General features: G+C 41.8%; 1 protein-coding gene across 1 annotated transcript in view; it reads right to left on the reverse strand.

Annotated features, from left to right (window-relative positions):
• RAPGEF6 (Rap guanine nucleotide exchange factor 6) overlaps window positions 1-24176 on the reverse strand; it is an 899247-nt gene that overhangs the window by 551384 nt on the left and 323687 nt on the right. Inside the window, exon 3 of the mRNA XM_053717222.1 lies at window positions 22173-22229. Within this exon, the coding sequence (XP_053573197.1) occupies window positions 22173-22229 (57 nt within the window). The remainder of the gene's footprint in view (window positions 1-22172; window positions 22230-24176) is intronic.

Below are 24176 nucleotides of genomic sequence, written 5' to 3' on the forward strand. Positions count from 1 at the left end.
GAATGTCTCCTCCAAATAAGGAAAGTGTTGGATAGAGGTTTGCTTTTGATAAACTCCTTGCATTCATCTGAAAATGATACATGAGCTGTCCCTCTAACTAAAAAAAAAATACCAATGCAAGAGGTATAAAGCATTGTTGACTCTTTCACATGGTTAAAATCATTACTCAAGGTGGAAAAGGCTTCACATTTTCACTATTCTAATAATTGCTAGCCAAAAGGTACGTAAACTTCACTTTTGTTCTTGGGAAATCCTGACCCCATTAAAAAGATGTGTAAAAAATAATAATAATATTATAGGACACTGTGAAAACCACAATGTTAAGATTTAAAGGGACAGTAAACATTAAAAACTAACGGCTAGATTATGAGTTGTGCACTAAGGTAAAAAAACATAATTTATGCTTACCTGATAAATTTATTTCTCTTGTAGTGTATCCAGTCCACGGATCATCCATTACTTGTGGGATATTCTCCTTCCCAACAGGAAGTTGCAAGAGGATCACCCACAGCAGAGCTGCTATATAGCTCCTCCCCTCACTGCCATATCCAGTCATTTGACCGAAACAAGACGAGAAAGGAGAAACCATAGGGTGCAGTGGTGACTGTAGTTTAATTAAAATTTAGACCTGCCTTAAAAGGACAGGGCGGGCCGTGGACTGGATACACTACAAGAGAAATAAATTTATGAGGTAAGCATAAATTATGTTTTCTCTTGTTAAGTGTATCCAGTCCACGGATCATCCATTACTTGTGGGATACCAATACCAAAGCTAAAGTACACGGATGATGGGAGGGACAAGGCAGGAACTTAAACGGAAGGAACAACTGCCTGTAGAACCTTTCTCCCAAAAACAGCCTCCGAAGAAGCAAAAGTGTCAAATTTGTAAAATTTTGAAAAGGTGTGAAGCGAAGACCAAGTCGCAGCCTTGCAAATCTGTTCAACAGAGGCCTCTAGTAGAATGAGCTGTAATCCTTTCAGGGGGCTGCTGTCCAGCAGTCTCATAGGCTAGCGTATTATGCTCCGAAGCCAAAAGGAGAGAGAGGTTGCCGAAGCTTTTTGACCTCTCCTCTGTCCAGAGTAAACGACAAACAGGGCAGATGTTTGACGAAAATCTTTAGTAGCCTGTAAGTAAACCTTTAAGGCACGGACTACGTCCAGATTATGCAAAAGACGTTAATTCTTTGAAGAAGGATTAGGACACAATGATGGAACAACAATCTCTTGATTGATATTCCTGTTAGAAACCACCTTAGGTAAAAACCCAGGTTTGGTACCCAAAACTACCTTGTCTGAATGAAAAATCAGATAAGGAGAATCACAATGTAAGGCAGATTACTCAGAGACTCTTCGAGCCGAGGAAATAGCAATCAAAAAAAGAACTTCCCAAGATAAAAGTTTAATATCAATGGAATGAAGGGGTTCAAACGGAACTCCTTGAAGAACTTTAAGAACCAAGTTTAAGCTCCACGGGGGAGCAACAGTTTTAAACACAGGCTTAATTCTAACCAAAGCCTGACAAAATGCCTGGACGTCTGGAACCTCTGCCAGACGCTTGTGCAAAAGAATAGACAGAGCAGAAATCTGTCCTTTTAAAGAACTTTCTGATAATCCTTTGTCCAAACCCTCTTGGAGAAAGGGCAATATCCTAGGAATCCTAACCTTACTCCATGAGTAATTCTTGGATTCACACCAATAAAGATATTTACGCCATATCTTATGGTAGATTTTCCTGGTGACAGGCTTCCGAGCCTGTATTAAGGTATCAATGACTGACTCGGAGAAGCCACGCCTTGATAGAATCAAGCGTTCAATCTCCATGCAGTCAGTCTCAGAGAAATTAGATTTGGATGATTGAAAGGACCTTGTATTAGAAGGTCCTGCTTCAGAGGCAGAGACCATGGTGGAAAAGATGACATGTCCACTAGGTCTGCATACCAGGTCCTGCGCGGCCACGCAGGCGCCATCAGAATCACCGATGCTCTCTCCTGCTTGATCTTGGCAATCAGTCGAGGGAGCAGAGGAAACGGTGGAAACACATAAGCCAGGTTGAAGAACCAAGGAGATGCTAGAGCATCTATCAGCGTCGCTCCCGGGTCCCTGGACCCGGATCCGTAACAAGGAAGCTTGGCGTTCTGGCGAGACGCCATGAGATCCAGTTCTGGTTTGCCCCAACGATGGACCAGTTGAGCAAAAACCTCCGGGTGGAGTTCCCACTCCCCCGGATGAAAAGTCTGACGACTTAGAAAATCCGCCTCCCAGTTCTCTACGCCTGGGATGTGGATCGCTGACAGGTGGCAAGAGTGAGACTCTGCCCAGCGAATTATCTTTGAGACTTCTAACATCGCTAGGGAACTCCTGGTTCCCCCTTGATGGTTGATGTAAGCCACAGTCGTGATGTTGTCCGACTGAAATCTGATGAACCTCAGTGTTGCTAACTGAGGCCAAGCTAGAAGAGCACTGAATATTGCTCTTAACTCCAGAATATTTATTGGGAGGAGTTTCTCCTCCTGAGTCCACGATCCCTGAGCCTTCATGAAAAGTCTGAAGACTTAGAAAATCCGCCTCCCAGTTCTCTACGCCTGGGATGTGGATCGCTGACAGGTGGCAAGAGTGAGACTCTGCCCAGCGAATTATCTTTGAGACTTCTAACATCGCTAGGGAACTCCTGGTTCCCCCTTGATGGTTGATGTAAGCCACAGTCGTGATGTTGTCCGACTGAAATCTGATGAACCTCAGTGTTGCTAACTGAGGCCAAGCTAGAAGAGCACTGAATATTGCTCTTAACTCCAGAATATTTATTTGGAGGAGTTTCTCCTCCTGAGTCCACGATCCCTGAGCCATCATGAAAAGTCTGAAGACTTAGAAAATCCGCCTCCCAGTTCTCTACGCCTGGGATGTGGATCGCTGACAGGTGGCAAGAGTGAGACTCTGCCCAGCGAATTATCTTTGAGACTTCTAACATCGCTAGGGAACTCCTGGTTCCCCCTTGATGGTTGATGTAAGCCACAGTCGTGATGTTGTCCGACTGAAATCTGATGAACCTCAGTGTTGCTAACTGAGGCCAAGCTAGAAGAGCATTGAATATTGCTCTTAACTCCAGAATATTTATTGGGAGGAGTTTCTCCTCCTGAGTCCACGATCCCTGAGCCTTCAGGGAGTTCCAGACTGCGCACCAACCTAGAAGGCTGGCATCTGTTGTTACAATCGTCCAATCTGGCCTGCGAAAGGTCATACCCTTGGACAGATGGACCCGAGATAGCCACCAGAGAAGAGAATCTCTGGTCTCTTGATCCAGATTTAGTAGAGGGGACAAATCTGAGTAATCCCCATTCCACTGACCTAGCATGCATAATTGCAGCGGTCTAAGATGCAGGCGCGCAAATGGCACTATGTACATTGCCGCTACCATTAAGCCGATTACTTCCATGCACTGAGCCACTGACGGGCGTGGAATGGAATGAAGGACACGGCAAGCATTTAGAAGTTTTGATAACCTGGACTCCGTCAGGTAAATTTTCATCTCTACAGAATCTATCAGAGTCCCTAGGAAGGAGACTCTTGTGAGTGGTGATAGAGAACTCTTTTCCACGTTCACTTTCCACCCATGCGACCTCAGAAATGCCAGAACCATCTCTGTATGAGACTTGGCAATTTGAAAGCTTGACGCCTGTATCAGGATGTCGTCTAGATACGGAGCCACCGCTATGCCTCGCGGTCTTAGAACCGCCAGAAGTGAGCCCAGAACCTTTGTAAAAATTCTCGGGGCAGTGGCCAACCCGAAGTGAAGAGCTACAAATTGGTAATGCCTGTCTAGAAAGGCAAACCTTAGGAACCGATGATGATCTTTGTGAATCGGTATGTGAAGGTAGGCATCCTTTAAGTCCACTGTGGTCATGTACTGACCCTCTTGGATCATGGGTAGGACGGTCCGAATAGTTTCCATTTTGAATGATGGAACTCTGAGGAATTTGTTAAAGATCTTTAGATCCAAGATTGGTCTGAAGGTTCCCTCTTTCTTGGGAACCACAAACAGATTTGAATAAAATCCCTGTCCTTGTTCCGTCCGCGGAACTGGATGGATCACTCCCATTACTAGGAGGTCTTGCACACAGCTTAGGAATGCCTCTTTCTTTATCTGGTTTGCTGATAACCTTGAAAGATGAAATCTCCCTTGTGGAGGAGAAGCTTTGAAGTCCAGAAGATATCCCTGAGATATGATCTCCAACGCCCAGGGATCCTGAATATCTCTTGCCCACGCCTGGGCAAAGAGAGAAAGTCTGCCCCCCACTAGATCCGTTTCCGGATAGGGGGCCGTTCCTTCATGCTGTCTTGGGGGCAGCAGCAGGCTTTCTGGCCTGCTTGCCCTTGTTCCAGGACTGGTTAGGTTTCCAGGCCTGTCTGGAATGAGCAACAGTTCCCTCTTGTTTTGAAGCGGAGGAAGTTGATGCTTCTCCTGCCTTGAAATTTCGAAAGGAACGAAAATTAGACTGTTTGGCCTTTGATTTCGCCCTGTCCTGAGGAAGGGTATGACCCTTGCCTCCAGTAATGTCAGCAATAATTTCCTTCAAGCCAGGCCCGAATAAGGTCTGCCCCTTGAAAGGAATGTTGAGTAATTTAGACTTTGAAGTCACGTCAGCTGACCAGGATTTAAGCCATAGCGCCCTACGCGCCTGGATGGCGAATCCGGAATTCTTAGCCGTTAGTTTAGTCAAATGAACAATGGCATCAGAAACAAATGAGTTAGCTAGCTTAAGCATTCTAAGCTTGTCAATAATTTCATTCAATGGAGCTGTATGGATGGCCTCTTCCAGGGCCTCAAACCAGAATGCTGCCGCAGCAGTGACAGGCGCAATGCATGCAAGGGGCTGTAAAATAAAACCTTGTTGAATAAACATTTTCTTAAGGTAACCCTCCAATTTTTTATCCATTGGGTCTGAAAAAGCACAACTGTCCTCAACCGGGATAGTGGTGCGCTTTGCTAAAGTAGAAACTGCTCCCTCCACCTTAGGGACCGTCTGCCATAAGTCCTGTGTAGTGGCGTCTATTGGAAACATTTTTCTAAATATAGGAGGTGGGGAAAAGGGCACACCGGGTCTATCCCACTCCTTGCTAATAATTTCTGTAAGCCTTTTAGGTATAGGAAAAACGTCAGTACACACCGGCACCGCATGTATCTATCCAGCCTACACAATTTCTCTGGAATTGCAACTGTGTTACAGTCATTCAGAGCAGCTAATACCTCCCCAAGCAATACACGGAGGTTCTCAAGCTTACATTTAAAATTAGAAATCTCTGAATCAGGTTTCCCCGAGTCAGAGATGTCACCCACGACTGAAGCTCTCCGTCCTCATGTTCTGCATACTGTGACGCAGTATCAGACATCGCTCTAACAGCATTTGCGCACTCTGTATCTTTCCTAACCCCAGAGCTATCGCGCTTGCCTCTTAATTCAGGCAATCTAGATAATACCTCTGACAGGGTATTATTCATGATTGCAGCCATGTCCTGCAAGGTAATCGCTATGGGCGATGATTGGCGCCATATTAGCGTGCGTCCCCTGAGTGGGAGACGAAGGGTCTGACACGTGGGGAGAGTTAGTCGGCATAACTTCCCCCTCGACAGAACCCTCTGGTGATAATTCTTTTATAGATAAAGACTGATCTTTACTTTTTAAGGTGAAATCAATACATTTAGTACACATTCTCCTATGGGGCTCCACCATGGCTTTCAAACATAATGAAAAAAGTAGGTTCCTCTGTGTCAGACATGTTTAAACAGACTAGCAATGAGACTAGTAAGCTTGGAAAACACTTTAAACAAGTTTACAAGCAATATAAAAAAACGTTACTGTGCCTTTAAGAAACACAAATTTTCTCCAAATTTTGAAATAACAGTGAAAAAATGCAATTACACTAACAAAATGTTTACAGTGTATGTAATAAGTTAGCAGAGCATTGCACCCACTTGCAAATGGATGATTAACCCCTTAATACCAAAAACAAATGACAAAAACGTTTTTTAAACAGTCACAACAACTGCCACAGCTCTACTGTGGCTTTTTGCCTCCCTCAATACGACTTTGAAGCCTTTCGAGCCCTCCAGAGAAGTCCTGGATCATGCAGGAAGAAGCTGGATGTCTGTGTCTGTAATTTTTGCTGCGCAAAAAAAAAAAGCGCTAAAATAGGCCCCTCCCACTTATATTACAACAGTGGGAAGCCTCAGGGAACAGTTTCTAGGCAAAATTCAAGCCAGCCATGTGGAAAAAACTAGGCCCCAATAAGTTTTATCACCAAACATATGTAAAAAACGATTAAACATGCCAGCAAACGTTTTAAAATAAACTTTTATAAGAGTATGTATCTCTATTAATAAGCCTGATACCAGTCGCTATCACTGCATTTAAGGCTTTACTTCCATTACTTCGGTATCAGCAGCATTTTCTAGCAAATTCCATCCCTAGAAAAATATTTTAACTGCACATACCTTATTGCAGGAAAACCTGCCCGCTATTCCCCCTCTGAAGTTACCTCACTCCTCAGAATATGTGAGAACAGCAAAGGATCTTAGTTACTTCTGCTAAGATCATAGAAAACGCAGGCAGATTCTTCTTCTAAATATTGCCTGAGATAAACAGTACACTCCGGTACCATTTAAAAATAACAAACTTTTGATTGAAGAAATAAACTAAGTATAAAATACCACAGTCCTCTTACGACCTCCATCTTAGTTGAGAGTTGCAAGAGAATGACTGGATATGGCAGTGAGGGGAGGAGCTATATAGCAGCTCTGCTGTGGGTGATCCTCTTGCAACTTCCTGTTGGGAAGGAGAATATCCCACAAGTAATGGATGATCCGTAGACTGGATACACTTAACAAGAGAAAGCAGCGTTAACAGGTCCTAACGCTGCTTTTTTTACGCCCGCTGGTTTTACGAGTCTTGCAGGTATAGGTGTACCGCACACTTTTTTGGCAAACAAACACTAAATTACAGAAAATAAAAAACAAATTACAAGATATTTAAACTAATTACAGGCAGTCCCCGGGTTACGTACAAGATAGGGACTTTAGGTTTGTTCTTAAGTTGAATTTGTATGTAAGTTGGAACAGGCACTTTTTTTAGGTGAAACTCTAGCCAAACATTTTTGTTTTGTTTTGGATAGCATAGGATAAAGTTTGTTTTGCTATCTGTGCCCCTGTTTAGAAAATTTCACATCACTTTCTGTCCTTGTGACAATTGGATTTTCAGTATTTTGGATTATCCTGGAAAGAAGGATTGTCGATAAAGCTCTATTTTCTCTGTATGTAAGTACGAGTTGTACTTAAGTCGGATGTCTGTAACCCGAGGACTGCCTGTACACCTAATCTAAGAGCCCTATCAAAATAAAAAAAAGCCCCCCCAAAATAAAAAAAAAACCTAGCCTAAACTATCAATAGCCCTTAAAAGGGCCTTTTGCGGAAGAAATCAACTCTTTTACCTGTAAAAAAAAAAAATACAACAACCCCCCAACAGTAAAACCCACCACCCACACAACCCCCCAAATAAAACCCTAACTAAAAAAAAACCTATGCTCCCCATTGCCCTGAAAAGGGCATTTGGATGGGCATTGCCCTTAAAAGGGCATTTAGCTCTATTGCTGCCCAAAGCCCTAACCTAAAAATAAAACCCACCCAATACACCCTTAAAAAATCCTAACACTAACCCCCGAAGATTCACTTACTGGGAGAAGTCTTCATCCAAGCGGCAAGATGTCCTCAACGAAGCCGGCAGAAGTGGCCCTCCAGACAGGCAGAAGTCTTCATCCAGACGGCATCTTCTATCTTCATCCTTCCGACGCGGAGCGGCTCCATCTTCAAGACATGCGGCGCGGAGCATCCTCTTCAATCGACGGCTTCTTCTGAATGAATGTTTCTTTAAGTGACGTCATCAAAGATGGCGTCCCTTAGATTCCGATTGGCTGATAGAATTGTATCAGCCAATTGGAATTAAGGTAGAAAAAATCCTATTGGCTGATGCAATCAGCCAATAGGATTGAACTTTAATCCTATTCTGCCCGTCTGGAGGACCTCTTCTGCACGTCTGGAGGACGACTTCTGCCGGCTTCGTTGAGGACATCTTGCCGCTTGGATGAAGACTTCTCCCGGTAAGTGAATCTTCGTGGGTTAGTGTTAGGATTTTTTAAGGGTGTATTGGGTGGGTTTTATTTTTAGGTTAGGGCTTTGGGCCGCAATAGAGCTAAATGCCCTTTTAAGGGCAATGCCCATCCAAATGCCCTTTTCAGGGCAATGGGGAGCTTAGGTTTATTTAGTTAGGGTTTTATTTGGGGGGTTGATTGTGTGGGTGGTGGGTTTTACTGTTGGGGGCGTTGTTTGTATTTTTTTTTTCAGGTAAAAGAGCTGATTTCTTTGGGGCAATGCCCCGCAAAAGGCCCTTTTAAGGGCTATTGATAGTTTAGTTTAGGCTAGGGTTTTATTTTGGGGGGGCTTTTTTATTTTGATAGGGCTCTTAGATTAGGTGTAATTAGTTTAAATATCTTGTCATTTGTTTTTTATTTTCTGTAATTTAGTGTTTGTTTGTTTTTGTAATTTAGCTAATTGTATTTAATTTATTTAATTGTATTTAATTTAGGTAAGTTATTTAATTGTAGTGTTAGGTGTTAGTGTAATTTAGGTTAGGTTTTATTTTACAGGTCAATTTGTATTTATTTTAGCTAAGTAGTTATTAAATAGTTAAGAACTATTTAGTAACTATTCTGCCTAGTTAAAATAAATACAAACTTGCCTGTAAAATAAAAATAAATCCTAAAATAGCTACAATGTAACTATTAGTTATATTGTAGCTAGCTTAGCATTTATTTTACAGGTAAGTATTTAGTTTTAAATAGGAATAATTTAGTTAATGATATTCATTTTATTTAGATTTATTTAAATTATATTTAAGTTAGGGGGTGTTAGGGTTAGGGGTTAATAAATTTAGAATAGTGGTGGTAATGTTGGGGGCGGTAGATTAGGGGTTAATAAATGTTGGTAGGTGTCGGCGATGTTGGGGCAGCAGATTAGGGGTTAATAAATATAATGTAGGTTGCGGCGATGTCTGGAGCGGCAGATTAGGGGTTAATAATTGTAAGATTAGGGCTGTTTAGACTCGGGTTTCATGTTAGGGTGTTAGGTGTAAACATAAAATGTGTTTCCCCATAGAAATCAATGGGGCTGCGTTACTGAGTTTTACGCTGCTTTTTTGCAGGTGTTAGGCTTTTTCTCAGCCGGAAATCGTGCACGAGCACGTTCAACCAGCTCACCGCTGACTTAAGCAGCACTGGTATGGAGCTCAATTTTGCTCTACGCTCACTTCTTGCCTTTTAACGCCGGGTTTAGAAAAACCTGTAATACCAGCGCTGTAGGTAAGTGAGCGGTGACAATAACGTGCAAGTTAGTACCGCACCCCTCATAAAGCAAAACTCGTAATCTAGCCGTAAATTTGTTAAAGGGACAAAAATAGATTTGTTCTATTTCAATAGTATACCTGTAAATCAAGAGATTTTCAATGTTGATCAAGTTGTAAATATTTACCGTTTATTATATATTAGTATTTTAAATATTACAGTTTTCCAAACCCACTGATTTTTTTCAGCGTTACTGATTTCCAACACGGGGTGACAAGTCCAGTTGGAAGATGGCGACTCCTCGACGCAATGATAATGCGCGATTTAGCGCAATGTCATCGGATACATCACAGTCTTATGGGGAAGAAGACATGCTCTATCACTACTGCATCAGAAGAAGCTAATCCACAATTGCGCATACGTAGATTGAGGCAATTGTATTTTAATTACATGCAAATACTCGCCATCCGATCCCGCAAGGAACAGTAGGAGAAATATCAGGGTGAAAAAAGGTGCCAGAAGAATAAATTTAAATTTAGGGCCGCCCATCGGAGAACACGGGAGGGAGCTGTGGACTCTTCCCATACAGAAGGAAAGGAAATTATAAGATAAGCATAATTTAAGTTTTCCTTCTTAATATGGGAAGAGTCCACAGCTGCATTCCTTACTTGTGGGAAACATATACCCAAGCTCTAGAGTACACGGAATGCTAACGGAAGGGAAAAAAGAGAGGTGGACCCTAATCTGAGGGCACCACAGCCTGCAAAACCTCTTTTCCCGAAGGATGCTTCAGCAGAAGCAAAAACATCAAACATGTAACGTTTGGAAAAAGTATGTAAGGAGGACCAGGTAGACACCTTACAAATCTGATCCATAAAGGCCTCATATTTGAAGGCCCAAGAGGAAACAACTGCTCTCGTAGAATGAGCCGTAATCCTCAGAGGAGGCTTATGTCCCCCTGTCTCTATGCTAAACGGATGACACTCCTCAGCCAAAAAAATAAGAAGTCGAAGAGGTCCCCTGACCCCCATGCTTCCTGGAAAAGAGAACAGACAGAGGAAGAAGTGTGTCTAAATTCCCTTGTGTCCTGAAGATAGGACATAAGAAAGGAACCACAATGTCTTGATTGATGTTGTGTGCAGAAGCAATAGCCAGTAGAAAATAAACAATTTAAACTGAGCCTGTTGCAAAACTTAAAGAACAAGATTTAAACTCCAAGGAGGAGCATTAGATCTAAACACAGGTCTGATACTAGCAGAGCCTTAACAAATGACTGCACATCTGGAAGCTCAGCAAACCTCTTGTGCAGTAACACAGATAGGGCCGAAATCTGTCCCATCAGGGTACTTGCAGAAAAGCCCTTCTACAGTTAATCCTGGAGAACAGAATAAGTAGGTCCTCCACACCTTATGATAGATGCAACGAGCAACCAGCTTGCAAGTTTGAATGAGAGTAAAAATAACGCTCTCAGAAAACCCTCTCTTGGCTAGGACTAAGCGTTCAATCTCCAAGCAGTCAGCCTCAGAGAATCTAAACATTGATGAACAAAAAAACTTTGGTCAGCAGATCCCTGCAACAAAGTAATTTCCACGGAGGAGATGAGGACATCCCCACTAGATCCGCGAACCATGTCCTTCGCAGCCAAGACGGAGCAATCAGTATCACTGATGCCTGCTCTTGGTTGATTAGAGCCACTACACAAGTAAGTAGTGGTAAACGGCCGAAAAAGATAAATTAGATTGAACCTCCAAGGCACCGCTAATGCATCTGTTAGCTCCGCCTGAGATCCCTGTATCCGACCCATATCTGGGTAGCTTGGTATTGAGACATCATAAGATCTTCCTTTTGCAAATCTTCACAAACACTTCGGGATGGAGAGACCATTCCCCCGGATGAAAGGATTGTCTGCTGAGGAAATCCGCTTCCCAGTTGTCCACACCCGGAATGTGGATCACTGACAGTGAACAGATGTGGGTCTCAGCCCACTCAGGAATCCTAGAAACTTCCTTCATAGCTAGGGAGCTTCTCGTTCCCACCTGATGGTTGATCTAAGCCACCGAGATTATATTGTCTGATTGGAATCTGATAAACTGGGACAAACCCAGCAGAGGCCAAGTCTTCAGAGCATTGTATATTGCCCAAAGTTCCAAAATGAGATCGGGAGGGATCTTTCCTCCTAAGTCCATAGGCCCTGTGTCTGACAGACTCGCAACCGTAGTCACAATCACCCAGGATGGTCTTAAGATGGACGTCCCTCGGGACAAGAGATCTGGACAAAACCACCAAGAGAGCGATTCTCTCGATCAGTTGTCCAGAGAAATCTGTTGAGACAGATCTGAATGATCGCCATTCCACTGCTTCAGCATGCGCAGTTGCAACAGTCTGAGGTGAAACCTGGCAAAGGGAATGATGTCCATGCTGGACAACATGAGGCCAATCACCTCCATACACCGAGCCACAGATGGCCTTAAGGAGGTCTGGAGGGCAAGACATGTTGAAGCTAGCTTGCAACGTCTCTGGACTGTTAGAAATATTCTCATGTCTATGGAGTCTATTATAATACCCGGGAATTCTACCTACTTGATATAAGAACTCTCTCTAGCTTCATCTTCCATCCATGGGATCGAAAAAGACAGAGGAGAGATTCCGAAAAACAATTTGGAGCCATAGCTAGACCCAACGGAAGTCCAATAAGCTGGAAGTGCTGGTCCAGGAACGCAAACCTTAGAAACTAGAAGTGGTCATTGAGGATTGGTACGTTAAGGGAGCATCCTTCAGCTCTATCGTGGTCATGAACTGCCCTTCTCAAACGAGGGAAAGAATGGATCTTATTGTCTCCATCTTGAACGAGGGGACATATAAAAACTTGTTAAAGCACTTTAGGTGCAGAATCGGACGAAAAGTTCCCTTCTTCTTTGGGACCACGAAAAGGTCTGACTAGTATCCCAAACCTCTCTCTGCGATAGGCACCGGGAAAATAACTCCTAAGAGGACAGATCCCATGTGCACCCCAGAAAGGATTCCCTCTTTTCTGGTCAGGAAGACAGGTTTGAGAAGAGGAATCTGCCCCTGGGTGGCTGAGACTTGAAACCTATATTGTAACTCTGAGCTATGACCTCCAGCACCCATGGATCCTGCACGTCCCTGAACCAAGAGACTGAAAAGAGCGACAGTTTGCCCCCTACACGATCCAGAAGAGGACCGAGGACCGTCCATTCATGCCGACTTAGACTTGGCGCGCTTCTTGCTCTGCTTGTATTTATTCTAGGACTGAGTCGGCTTCTAAGAGCTCTTGGTTTGCTCTGGCTTAGCGGAGGACTGCTGACAATGGGCTTTATCAGAAACATAGAAACATAGATATTGACGGCAGATAAGAGCCATAGGCCCAGCAAGTCTGCCCGACCTTACCTAACAGTATAAACTTATCTAGTTCGTAGGATAGCCTTATGCTTGTCCCATGCATTTTTAAAGTCCCCCACAGTGTTTGTTGCTACTACCTCTTGAGGAAGTTTATTCCATAAATAAATCACCCTTTCTGTAAAGTGCTTCCTCAAATTACTCCTGAATCTACTAACCTTTAGCTTGAGCTCATGACCCCTTGTTCTTGAATTTTCCATTTTATGTAAAATACCCACAGCCTCAGTTTTACTAAACCCTTTAATGTACTTGAAAGTTGCTATCATATCACCTCTTTCCCTTCTCCCCTCTAAGCTATACATATTTAGGTCATTGAGCCTATCCTGGTAAGTTTTATTTTTTAGACCATGTACCATTTTGGTAGCCCTCCTTTGCACAGATTCAAGTTTGTTAATATCCTTCTGAAGATATGGCCTCCAGAACTGCACACAATACTCAAGATGAGGCCTAACTAATGATCTATAAAGTGGCATAAGAACCTTACTATTTCTGCTGCAAATACCTCTACCAATACATCCAAGCATTATGCTAGCCTTACTCGCTGCATTACTACATTGTTTACTAAGTTTTAAATCATCTGAAATAATAATTCCCAAGTCCTGTTCCTCATCTGTAACAGTCAGTAAAGTGTCATTGAGTCTGTAATTAACATTTGGATTTTTCTTCCCTAAATGCATTATTTTACACTTTGCTGTGTTAAACTTTAGATCCCAGTCGTTTGTCCAATCCTCCAATTGTTGTATATCACTTCTCATTTTGTCTACCCCCCCTGGAACATCCACTCTGTTACAAATTTTTGTATCATCTGCAAAGAGACATACTTTCCCCTGTAGCCCTTTGCTGATATCGCAGATAAATATGTTAAACAAAACAGGCCCCAGAACTGAGCCCTGAGGAACACCACTAACAGCCCCCTCTGCTGAATGAACTCCATTTACTAAGACACTTTGTTTTCTGTCCTTAAGCCAGTATTCCACCCAGTTCACAATTTTTGAATCTAGACCAAGGAGATACAGTTTGTGAATTAGTTTATTGTGTGGGACGGTGTCAAATGAACGAAAAGAACAAAAATGGTCACTTATACTATTTCATATTCTCTTACGGTAAGAGGGCACCCTTGCTCCCTGTGACCGTGGAGATAATGGAGTCCAGCCCTGGACCAAACAAATTCTTTCCATTAAAGGGGACGGAAAGAAGTCTAGACTTAGAAGTCATATCCGCAGATCATGACGTCAGCCAGAGCCCGATGGGCCTGAGCAGAAAAGCTGAAACCTTAGCATTCAGGCGAATAATTTGCTTAATAGCATCACAGATAAAAGAATTAGCAACCCTCAAGACCGTAATTCTTTCCTGAATAACGTTGAGGGGACCTCTCCACCCCGATCAAATCCTATAAGGAATCGCACCCGTAGGTAGTTTCTCCAGCAACCGCGGCAACAGCCGCTGCCGGTTGAAACAAATATCCCGTACGTTGAAACATCTTTCTTAACAGAGTTTCCATCTTTTAGCCATGGGCTCTTTAAACAAAGCCCTCAAAACAGGATAGCAGTATGTTTTGCAAGGGTGAAGATAGCGCCATCCCTTTTAGGGACGGAACCCAACAACTCCATTGAGAGTCCAGGACCAGGAACAATTTCTTAAAGGAAGAAGAGGGGGAAAAGGAATTCAATTCTGTCCCATTCATTCTTAATAATGATCGCCGTCTAACAGGAAACTCTATCCGATTTAGGAATCAAAGGTTCATCAGGCAATTTGGCCTCTGGAACCTCTAAATTCGCCAAAACTTTCTTTAGAAGAGAGCGCAAATTCCTAAAACTAAAGTCTGGTTCCTCCGCAGCCGGAGGTTAAGAGGCAGCAGACTCCGATCCAGAATGTTCATACTCTGAAGTCTCAGAAAGAACTTCATCCTCGGATAACCTTATTAGTTAAATCCAATAAATTATCTGATGTACTCTGGGAAGGAATATGCTCAGTAACATCTGGTGGAAAAAAGGCCCCCCTCCAGATGGAGAATCATCATTGCTACGGGAAACTGCATTTGTAGAGAGTGAAGAATGTAGGGTACGTACCTCACTGGACGACAACTCCTAAGAGGTGGACGGCTCAGCGGTATCAAACATGTTTGATATTATCACATTATCAAGGCATATGGAACATAATTGAGAGGGTGTATCTAAGGCCTCCTCACAATATAAACAGGAATTACTCTTACTTTAGAGAGTACTGCCTCCTCACAATATAAACAGGAATTACTCTTACTTTAGAGAGTACTCTATTCCTAAACAGAATCCTCCGTCGCTAGTGCAATAACCGGAGAACTCTAGAAAATAAAACAATCTTATTTTATTCACAAAAACGGCACCCTTATACCCCAATGGCTGGGGCATTCCCCACCTCCTATGACCCAGACAGTACAGAGATTTATGACTCCTCTCTGACAGACACCCGATCAGGAAAGAGGGAATGAAAACTGCACAATGCAGGACCGTCTCTGCTATGAGCAAAAGTGCGTCAAACTTGTAAGCTGCACAGCTCTCAAAGTGAAAGTGAAACCTGTATATTCCATAACAGCCTATGAGCCCATAACATCTCACACATTAAAGCAGCATAAATTCAAACAAACATATAAGATTATTCCGCACTGTTCAATAATCCCCCTTAGGAGATATTAACCCTTGATTCTATACAGATAAAAAGGAAATTTATGCTTACCTGATAAATTGATTTCTTCTACGATACGACAAGTCCACAAATTCATCCTTTACTTGTAGGATACTATCCTCCTGCTAACAGGAAGTGGCAAAGAGCACCACAGCAGAGCTGTCTATATAGCTCCTCCCTTGACTCCACCCCGCAGTCATTTGACCGAAGGTATAGGAAGAAAAAGGAGAAACTAAAAGGTGCAGAGGTGACTGAAGTTTTAAACAAAAAATAATATAATCTGTCTTAAATTGACAGGGAGGGCCGTGGACTCGTCGTATCATAGAAGAAATCAATTCATCAGGTAAGCATAAATTTCCTTTTCTTCTACAACATACGACGAGTCCACGGATTCATCCTTTACTTGTGGGATACAATACCAAAGCTACAGGACACGGATGAACGGGAGGGACAAGACGGATACCTAAACCGAAGGCACCACTGCTTGAAGAACTTTTCTCCCAAAAATAGCCTCAGTAGAAGCAAAAGTATCAAATCTGTAAAAAAAAGTGAAGACCAAGTCGCAGCCTTACAAATCTGTTCAACAGAAGCATCGTTTTTAAAAGCCCATGTGGAAGCCACCGCTCTAGTAGAATGAGCTGTAATTTTTTCAGGAGGCTGCTGTCCAGCAGTCTCGTATGCCAAACGGATGATGCTTTTCAGCCAAAAAGAAAGAGAGGTAGCCGTAGCTTTTAGACCCCTACACTTTCCAGAATAGACAACAAATAGAGAAGATGTTTGACGGAAATCCTTGGTCGCTTGCAAGTAAAACTTCAAGGCACGAACCACGTCCAAGTTATGTAACAGACGCTCCTTCTTAGAAGAAGGATTAGGACACAGAGAAGGAACAACAATTTCCTGATTAATATTCTTATTTGAAACAACCTTAGGAAGGAGTCCAGGTTTAGTGCGCAAAACCACCTTATCAGAATGGAATATAAGATAAGGCGAGTCGCATTGTAACGCAGATAGCTCAGAAACTCTTCGAGCAGAAGAGATAGCAACTAAAAACAGAACTTTCCAAGATAGAAGTTTAATATCTATGGAATGCATGGGTTCAAACGGAACCCCTTGAAGAACATTAAGAACTAAATTCAAACTCCATGGCGGAGCAAAAGGTTTAAACACAGGCTTAATTCTAACCAAAGCCTGACAAAACGGCTGAACGTCTGGGACATCTGCCAGACGCTTGTGTAGTAAGATTGACGAAGCAGAAATCTTTAAGGAACTAGCTGATAACCCCTTCTCCAATCCTTCTTGGAGAAAGGACAAAATCCTAGGAATCCTGATCTTACTCCATGAGTAGCCTTTGCATTCGCACCAATAAAGATATTTATGCCATATCTTATAGTAAATTTTCCTAGTGACAGGCTTTCAAGCCTGAATCAAGGTATCAATGACCGACTCAGAGAATCCCCGCTTAGATAAAATCAAGCGTTCAATCTCCAGGCAGTCAGTTGCAGAGAAATTAGATTTGGATGTTGGAACGGACCCTGAATGAGAAGGTCCTGTCTCAGTGGCAGTTTCCACGGTGGCAGAGATTACATTTCCACCAGATCTGCATACCAAGTCCTGCATGGCCACGCAGGCGCTATCAAGATTACCGAAGCACTCTCCTGTTTGATTCTGGCAATCAGACGAGGTAGGAGAGGAAACGGAGGAAACACATAAGCCAGGTTGAACGACCAAGGTACTGCTAGAGCATCTATCAGTACTGCTTGAGGATCCCTTGATCTGGACCCATAACAAGGAAGTTTGGCATTCTGACGAGATGCCATCAGATCCAATTCCGGTGTGCCCCATTGATGAATCAACTGTGCAAACACCTCCGGATGGAGCTCTCACTCCCCCGGATGAAATGTCTGACGACTTAGAAAACCCGCATCCCAGTTCTCCACTTCTGGGATATATATTGCTGATAGATGGCAAGAGTGAGTCTCTGCCCATCGAATTATTGTGGAAACCTCAATCATCGCTAGAGAACTCTTTGTTCCCTCTTGATGATTGATATATGCTACAGTCGTGATATTGTCCGACTGGAATCTTATGAATTTGGCCGAAGCCAGCTGAGGCCACGCCTGAAGCGTGTTTAATATCGCTCTCAGTTCCAGAATATTTATTGGTGGTAGGGACTCCTCCTGAGTCCAAACACCCTGAGCCTTCAGGGAATTCCAGACTGCACCCCAGCCCATGCTGGCCTGCGGAAGCACATTCCCTGGGACAGATGATCCTGTGACAACCACCAATGAAGAGAGTCTCTGGTCTCTTGATTCAGATTTATCTGCGGAGATAAATCAGCATAATCCCCATTCCACTGTCTGAGCATGCACAGCTGCAGTGGTCTGAGAGGTAAGCGAGCAAACGGAACTATGTCCATTGCCGCTACCATTAACCCAATTACCTCCATACACTGCACCACTGATGGCCGAGGAATGGAATGAAGTGCTCGGCAAGTAGTTAAGATCTTTGATTTTCTGACCTCCGTCAGAAAAATGTTCATGTCTACAGAGTCTATCAGAGTTACTAGGAATGGAACCATTGTCAGAGGAACTAGTGAACTCTTTTTTATGTTCACCTTCCACCCGTGAGTTCTTAGAAAAGCCAACACGATGTCCGTGTGAGATTAGGCTAGATGGTAAGTTGACGCCTGAATCAAAATATCATCCAGATAGGGCGCCACTGCTATGCCCCGCGGCCTTAGAACCGCCAAAAGGGACCCTAGCACCTTTGTGAAAATTCTTGGAGCTGTTGCCAACCCGAAAGGAAGTGCCACAAACTGGTAAGGTTTGTCCAGGAAGGCGAACCTGAGGAACTGGTGATGATCTTTGTGGATAGGAATGTGAAGATACGCATCCTTTAAATCCACGGTGGCCATATATTGACCCTCCTGGATCATTGGTAAAATTGTTGGTATGGTCTCCATCTTGAACGATGGGACTCTGAGAAATTTGTTTAGACTTTTGAGATCTAAAAATCGGTCTGAAGGTTCCCTCTTTTTTGGGAACCACGAACAGATTGGAGTAAAACCCCTGCCCTTGTTCTAATTTTGGAACAGGGCAGATTACACCCATGGTATATAGGTCTTCTACACAGCGTAAGAACGCATCTCTTTTTGTCTGGTCTACAGACAAACGTGAAAGATGAAATCTCCCTCTTGGGAGAGAATCCTTGAATTCTAGACGATGCCCCTGGGTCACAATTTCTAATGCCCAGGAATCCTGAATGTCTCTTGCCCAAGCCTTTAAAGTTTCGAAAGGAACGTAAATTATTCTGTTTGGTCCTTATTTTAACCGTCTTGTCCTGAGGAAGGGCATGACCTTTACCTCCAGTAATGTCAGAAATTATCTCCTTTAGTTCGGGCCTGAATAGGGTCTTTCCCTTAAAGGGAATAGCTAAAAACTTGGATTTAGTTGACACATCAGCAGAACAAGACTTAAGCCATAACGCTTTACGCACTAAAATGGCAAAGCCTGCATTCTTTGCCGCTAATTTAGCCATTTGGAAAGCGGCATCTGTAATAAAAGAATTAGCTAGCTTGAGAGCCTTAATTCTATCCAAAATATCATCTAATGGGGTCTCAACCTTAAGAGACTCCTCTAGATCCTCAAACCAAAAAGCTGCTGAAGTAGTTACTGGAACAATGCACGCTATAGGTTGTAGAAAAAAAACCTGATGAATAAACAATTTCTTTAGAAGCCCCTCTAATTTTTTATCCATAGGATCTTTTAAAACACAACTGTCCTTAATAGGTATAGTTGTACGCATAGCCAGGGTAGAAATAGCTCCCTCCACCTTAGGGACCGTCTGCCACGAATCCCGAATGGTGTCAGATATGGGAAACATTTTCTTAAAAGTAGGACGGGGAGAGAACGGAATGCCTGGTCTATCCCATTCCTTAGTAACAATGTCTGAAATTCTTCTAGGGACTGGAAAAACATTAGTGTAAGTAGGGACCTCTAGATATGTATCCATTTTACACAGTTTCTCTGGTGGAATGACAATAGGGTCACAATCATCCAGAGTCGCTAAGACCTCCCTGAGTAACAAGCGGAGGTGTTCAAGCTTAAACTTAAAGGCCGTCACATCTGAGTCTGTTTGAGGGAACATCTTTCCTGAATCAGAAAGCTCTCCCTCAGACAACAATTCCCCCACCCCCAAATCAGAACACTGTGAGGGTACATCGGAGAGGGCCAATAACGCGTCAGAGGGCTCAGCATTTACTCTAATACCTGACCTGCTGCGCTTACCCTGTAACCCTGGCAGTTTAGCTAATACCTATGTAAGGGTAGTAGACATATCTGCAGCCATATCTTGCAGGGTGAAAGAATTAGACGAACTAGAAGTACTTGGCGTCGCTTGTGCAGGCGTTAAAGGTTGTGACACTTGGGGAGAAGCAGATGGCATAACCTGATTCTCTTCTGACTGAGAATCATCCTGAGATATACTTTTATCAGCTAAAATATGTTCTTTGTAATGAAAGGCCCTTTCAGTACATGAGGGACACATTTGAAGTGGGGGTTCCACAATGGCATCTAAACACATGGAACATTGGCTTTCCTCAATGTCAGACATGTTAACACCGGCTAGTAATGACCACAAACAGGCTTGAAAACACTTTATTTAGTGAAAAAAATAATCTTAAAAAACGGTACTGCGCCTTTAAGAGAAAAAAAGCATACAAATTTTAAAAAATTGCTTTAAAATGATAACATTATCCCAATTTTAGTATATATGTGTCTTATCTTGCCAGCTAAGATTGCACCACAAGGAAAGGAATACTTAACCCTTAATGACAATAACGTTATTCAGAAAAACGTAATGAATAACCAAAAAAAAAAAAACTGCACCTCGCCATCTACATCGATGTCTCACAGCCTTGCAAAGAAACCGCTACAAAGCGGTTTAAAACCTAGCCATGTGGGTTTCAATATACCCAGTTCTAAAATAAGCCATGTGCACCCTCCATTGCCATAGTAAAAACGTTTGCTTCACACAAAGGAAAAACGTTAATTGTCCTCCAAAACATAAAATCATTTGCCCAACAAACATTATGCCATCAGTCTCAACCATTTTTTCAGCCCAACATACAGGTCCCAGTAATACCCTTCTCTTTCACATTAGGATTACTGCTTACCCCTTCCCTTATGGGAATACTGTCAGCCAATTCTGAAATAACACAGTCTCTCCAGAAAAAAATGACTGAACATACCTCAATGCTTGTAGCATGAAAAACGTTCCTCACACTGAAGTTTCTTAAGTACTCCTCAGCCATTCTGTGGGAACTTCTCTGGATCTTAGTGACAACTGCTAAGATCATCAGTCTCCAGGCACAAATCTTCATCCATCTGCTGCCTGGGAAAAAATAGCACTCACCGGTAACTAATTAAAATAAAAAAGTCTTGCTTGAAGAAAATAAAAACTATCATTTTATCACCTCTTTCACTTTACCCTTCCTATTACTTAGTGTAGGCAAAGAGAATGACTGGGGGGTGGAGTCAAGGGAGGAGCTATATAGACAGCTCTGCTGTGGTGCTCTTTGCCACTTCCTGTTAGCAGGAGGATAATATCCCACAAGTAAAGGATGAATCCGTGGACTCGTCGTATCTTGTAGAAGAAAGGAGTCACACTGTGACCCTGTCTTCTTGTGTTATCATACATGTATAAAAGAATGAAACAATCTTACCAGAATCTATGCCGTGGAAAAGTAACACGATCCTTCAAGTTTGACAGATAGTAGCGTTGCTTCTGACATGGACTTGAGTGAAGAAAGCAGGCAGCGAAACTTGTCAACGCTGATTGCTTATGGAGCGGTTAATATGAGTCGGGATGGTTTCGCAGAAAGACTCTTCCTGCATCTCTGGACTCTAACTTTCATCCATGCTCTCACTGAGAGGCTGACAGGACTACTTAAAACTCCAGTCCCATCTCGAAGAGTACTACCCTCCATAAGAGACTACTCCGAAATCTTCTGACACTTCTCTGCCAACCTGCTGTCACGAAAGGCAAAGAATGAATGGGGTTATGAGGAAGTGGGGGGGTATTTAAGCCTTTGGCTGGGGTGTTTTTTTTCTCCTCCTGGTGGCCAAGTTCTATATTTCCCACAAGTAAGGAATGCAGCTGTGGACTCTTCCTATATTAAGAAGGAAAGAATATCTAATTATGCTTCCTCTATGACTGCCCCATTGTTGAATCCACTTCTTCCAGCACCTAACGCAACCGCTCTGTGCCATGAATCGGTCGGGCCATAGAGAGATTACAAAGGTGCACCACACAGCCAGATGTAGAGCATGCGCTCTACTTAAGCTCTGGCCGAGAAATCAGTTTCGGCTGAGCAGAACATCAGTATGCTTGTGTTTTTAATGAGTGTGCTGATGAGGAGAAAGGGGTGTGACAACACTTCCACAGGAAGTCCTACACTAGAATAGGGTAGAACGTAAATGCTGAAGCAAAGGGAATCTGGCTAGAGATCTTGATTGACAGATATAATTAGAAAAATATATATTAAAAATAAAGCATTTCTTTACTTTTATAAATAGATCAATTAATTACAATATGCATTTGACTTTATAAAAATCGTTTAGATGCCACCAATTTTCATTATATGGGGAATTAAAAGACCTTTTTAATTGCATCTAAACAAAAAAAAAGAAAAAAAAGAGGTTTTATACTTACCAGAACAGTACTTGATTTCCACTGTATCTTTCGTAGCGTGCTGTAGAAGACATCAATCTTAAATAAATATATAAATAAATATTAATTTTTTCTAGCGGTTCCAAGTTAACATGCAATTTTTATATATATATATATATATATATATATATATATATATATATATATATATATATATATATATATATATATATATATATATATATCATCAATATAAGGGACAAGAAAGCCAAAAAACATTATTTCATGATTTTGATAGAACATATAAGTTCAATGTATTTCAATTATCAAATTAGCCTTATTCTTTTGGTATACTGTGTTGAAGAAACAGCACTACTGTGAGCCAATGACAAAAGGCATATATGTGCAGCCACCAATCACCAGATAGCTCCAGTAGTTAATTGCTGTTGGTATAAAAATATATGTAGACTAATTCAGAAGAGTGAGAGCTCTGGCTACCTAAATATATCAGATGGTCAATGACCAAATATTTTGCAAAGCACAGTTACACAATATATATATATATATATATATATATATATATATATATATATATATATATATATATATATATATATATATATATAAAAAAAATAGATATGCTAAAAATGTGACTAAGGGACATGAAAGGCAAAAATATTCATTCTTAAGAAAGTGAGGAAATTATAATTCACATTATTTTAAAGTAAGTTAATTATTGCATCTATCCAAAAAGAGGGTATTTTAAAATATACTGTCTTTTGAAGAAAGTATGCTCCTTTGATGAAGGGGGGGGGGGTGACAACTGTTTGCTTTCATGCTTGAGAAGTTATGTTCCTGACCAACAGAACTATGTGCATGCCCAGCAGAGCTATGGAACTTGTTCTTAAAAGCAAATAAGCAATTGACTTATAAGAATCAATTGTACAAACATAGTTTCTGAACATTTTAAATACCACTTTAAACTTCTTATGTTTAGCACATTAACTGCAACTATGGTATAATATGTATGGCAAAAATGGAATGCCCCTTTATTAGTAAATTTTTATTAACAAGAAAAACATAATTTATGTAAGAACTTACTTGATAAATTCTTTTCTTTCATATTGGCAAGAGTCCATGAGCTAGTGACGTATGGGATATACAATCCTACCAGGAGGGGCAAAGTTTCCCAAACCTCAAAATGCCTATAAATACACCCCTCACCACACCCACAATTCAGTTTAACAAATAGCCAAGTAGTGAGGTGATAGCAAGAAGAGTAAAAAGCATCAAAAAATGAAATGGAAATATAATTGTGCTTTAAACAAAAAAACATAATTACCATGAAAAGGGTGGGTCTCATGGACTCTTGCCAATATGAAAGAAATGAATTTATCAGGTAAGTTCTTACATAAATGATGTTTTCTTTCATGTAATTGGAAAGAGTCCATGAGCTAGTGACGTATGGGATAGTAATACCCAAGATGTGGTACTCCACAGAAGAGTCACTAGAGAGGGAGGGATACAAATAAAAACAGCCATTTTCCGCTGAAAAAATTAAATCCACATCCAAAAAAATAAGTTTTTCTCATAAGCAGAGGAATCAAACTGAAACAGCTGCCTGAAGAACTTTTCTACCAAAAACTGCTTCCGAAGAGGCAAATACATTAAAGCGGTAGAATCTTGTAAATGTATGCAAAGAAGACCAAGTTGCTGCTTTGCAAATCTGATCAACTGAAACTTCATTCTTAAAAGCCCACGAGTGGAAACTGATCTAGTAGAATGAGCTGTGATTCTCTCAGACGGGGCCTGACCCGACTCCAAATAAGCCTGATGAATCAAAAGCTTTAACCAGGATGCCAAGGAAATGGCAGAAGTTTTCTGACCTTTCCTAGGACCAGAAAAGACAACAAATATACTAGAAGTCTTCCTGAAATCTTTAGTAGCTTTAATATAATATTTCAAAGCTCTTACAACATCCAGAAAATGTAAGGATCTCTCCAAAGAATTCTTAAGATTAGGACACAAAGAGGGAACAACAATTTC

The sequence above is a fragment of the Bombina bombina genome, chromosome 6 (genome assembly GCF_027579735.1).
Source record: "Bombina bombina isolate aBomBom1 chromosome 6, aBomBom1.pri, whole genome shotgun sequence".
Lineage (NCBI taxonomy): Eukaryota > Metazoa > Chordata > Amphibia > Anura > Bombinatoridae > Bombina > Bombina bombina.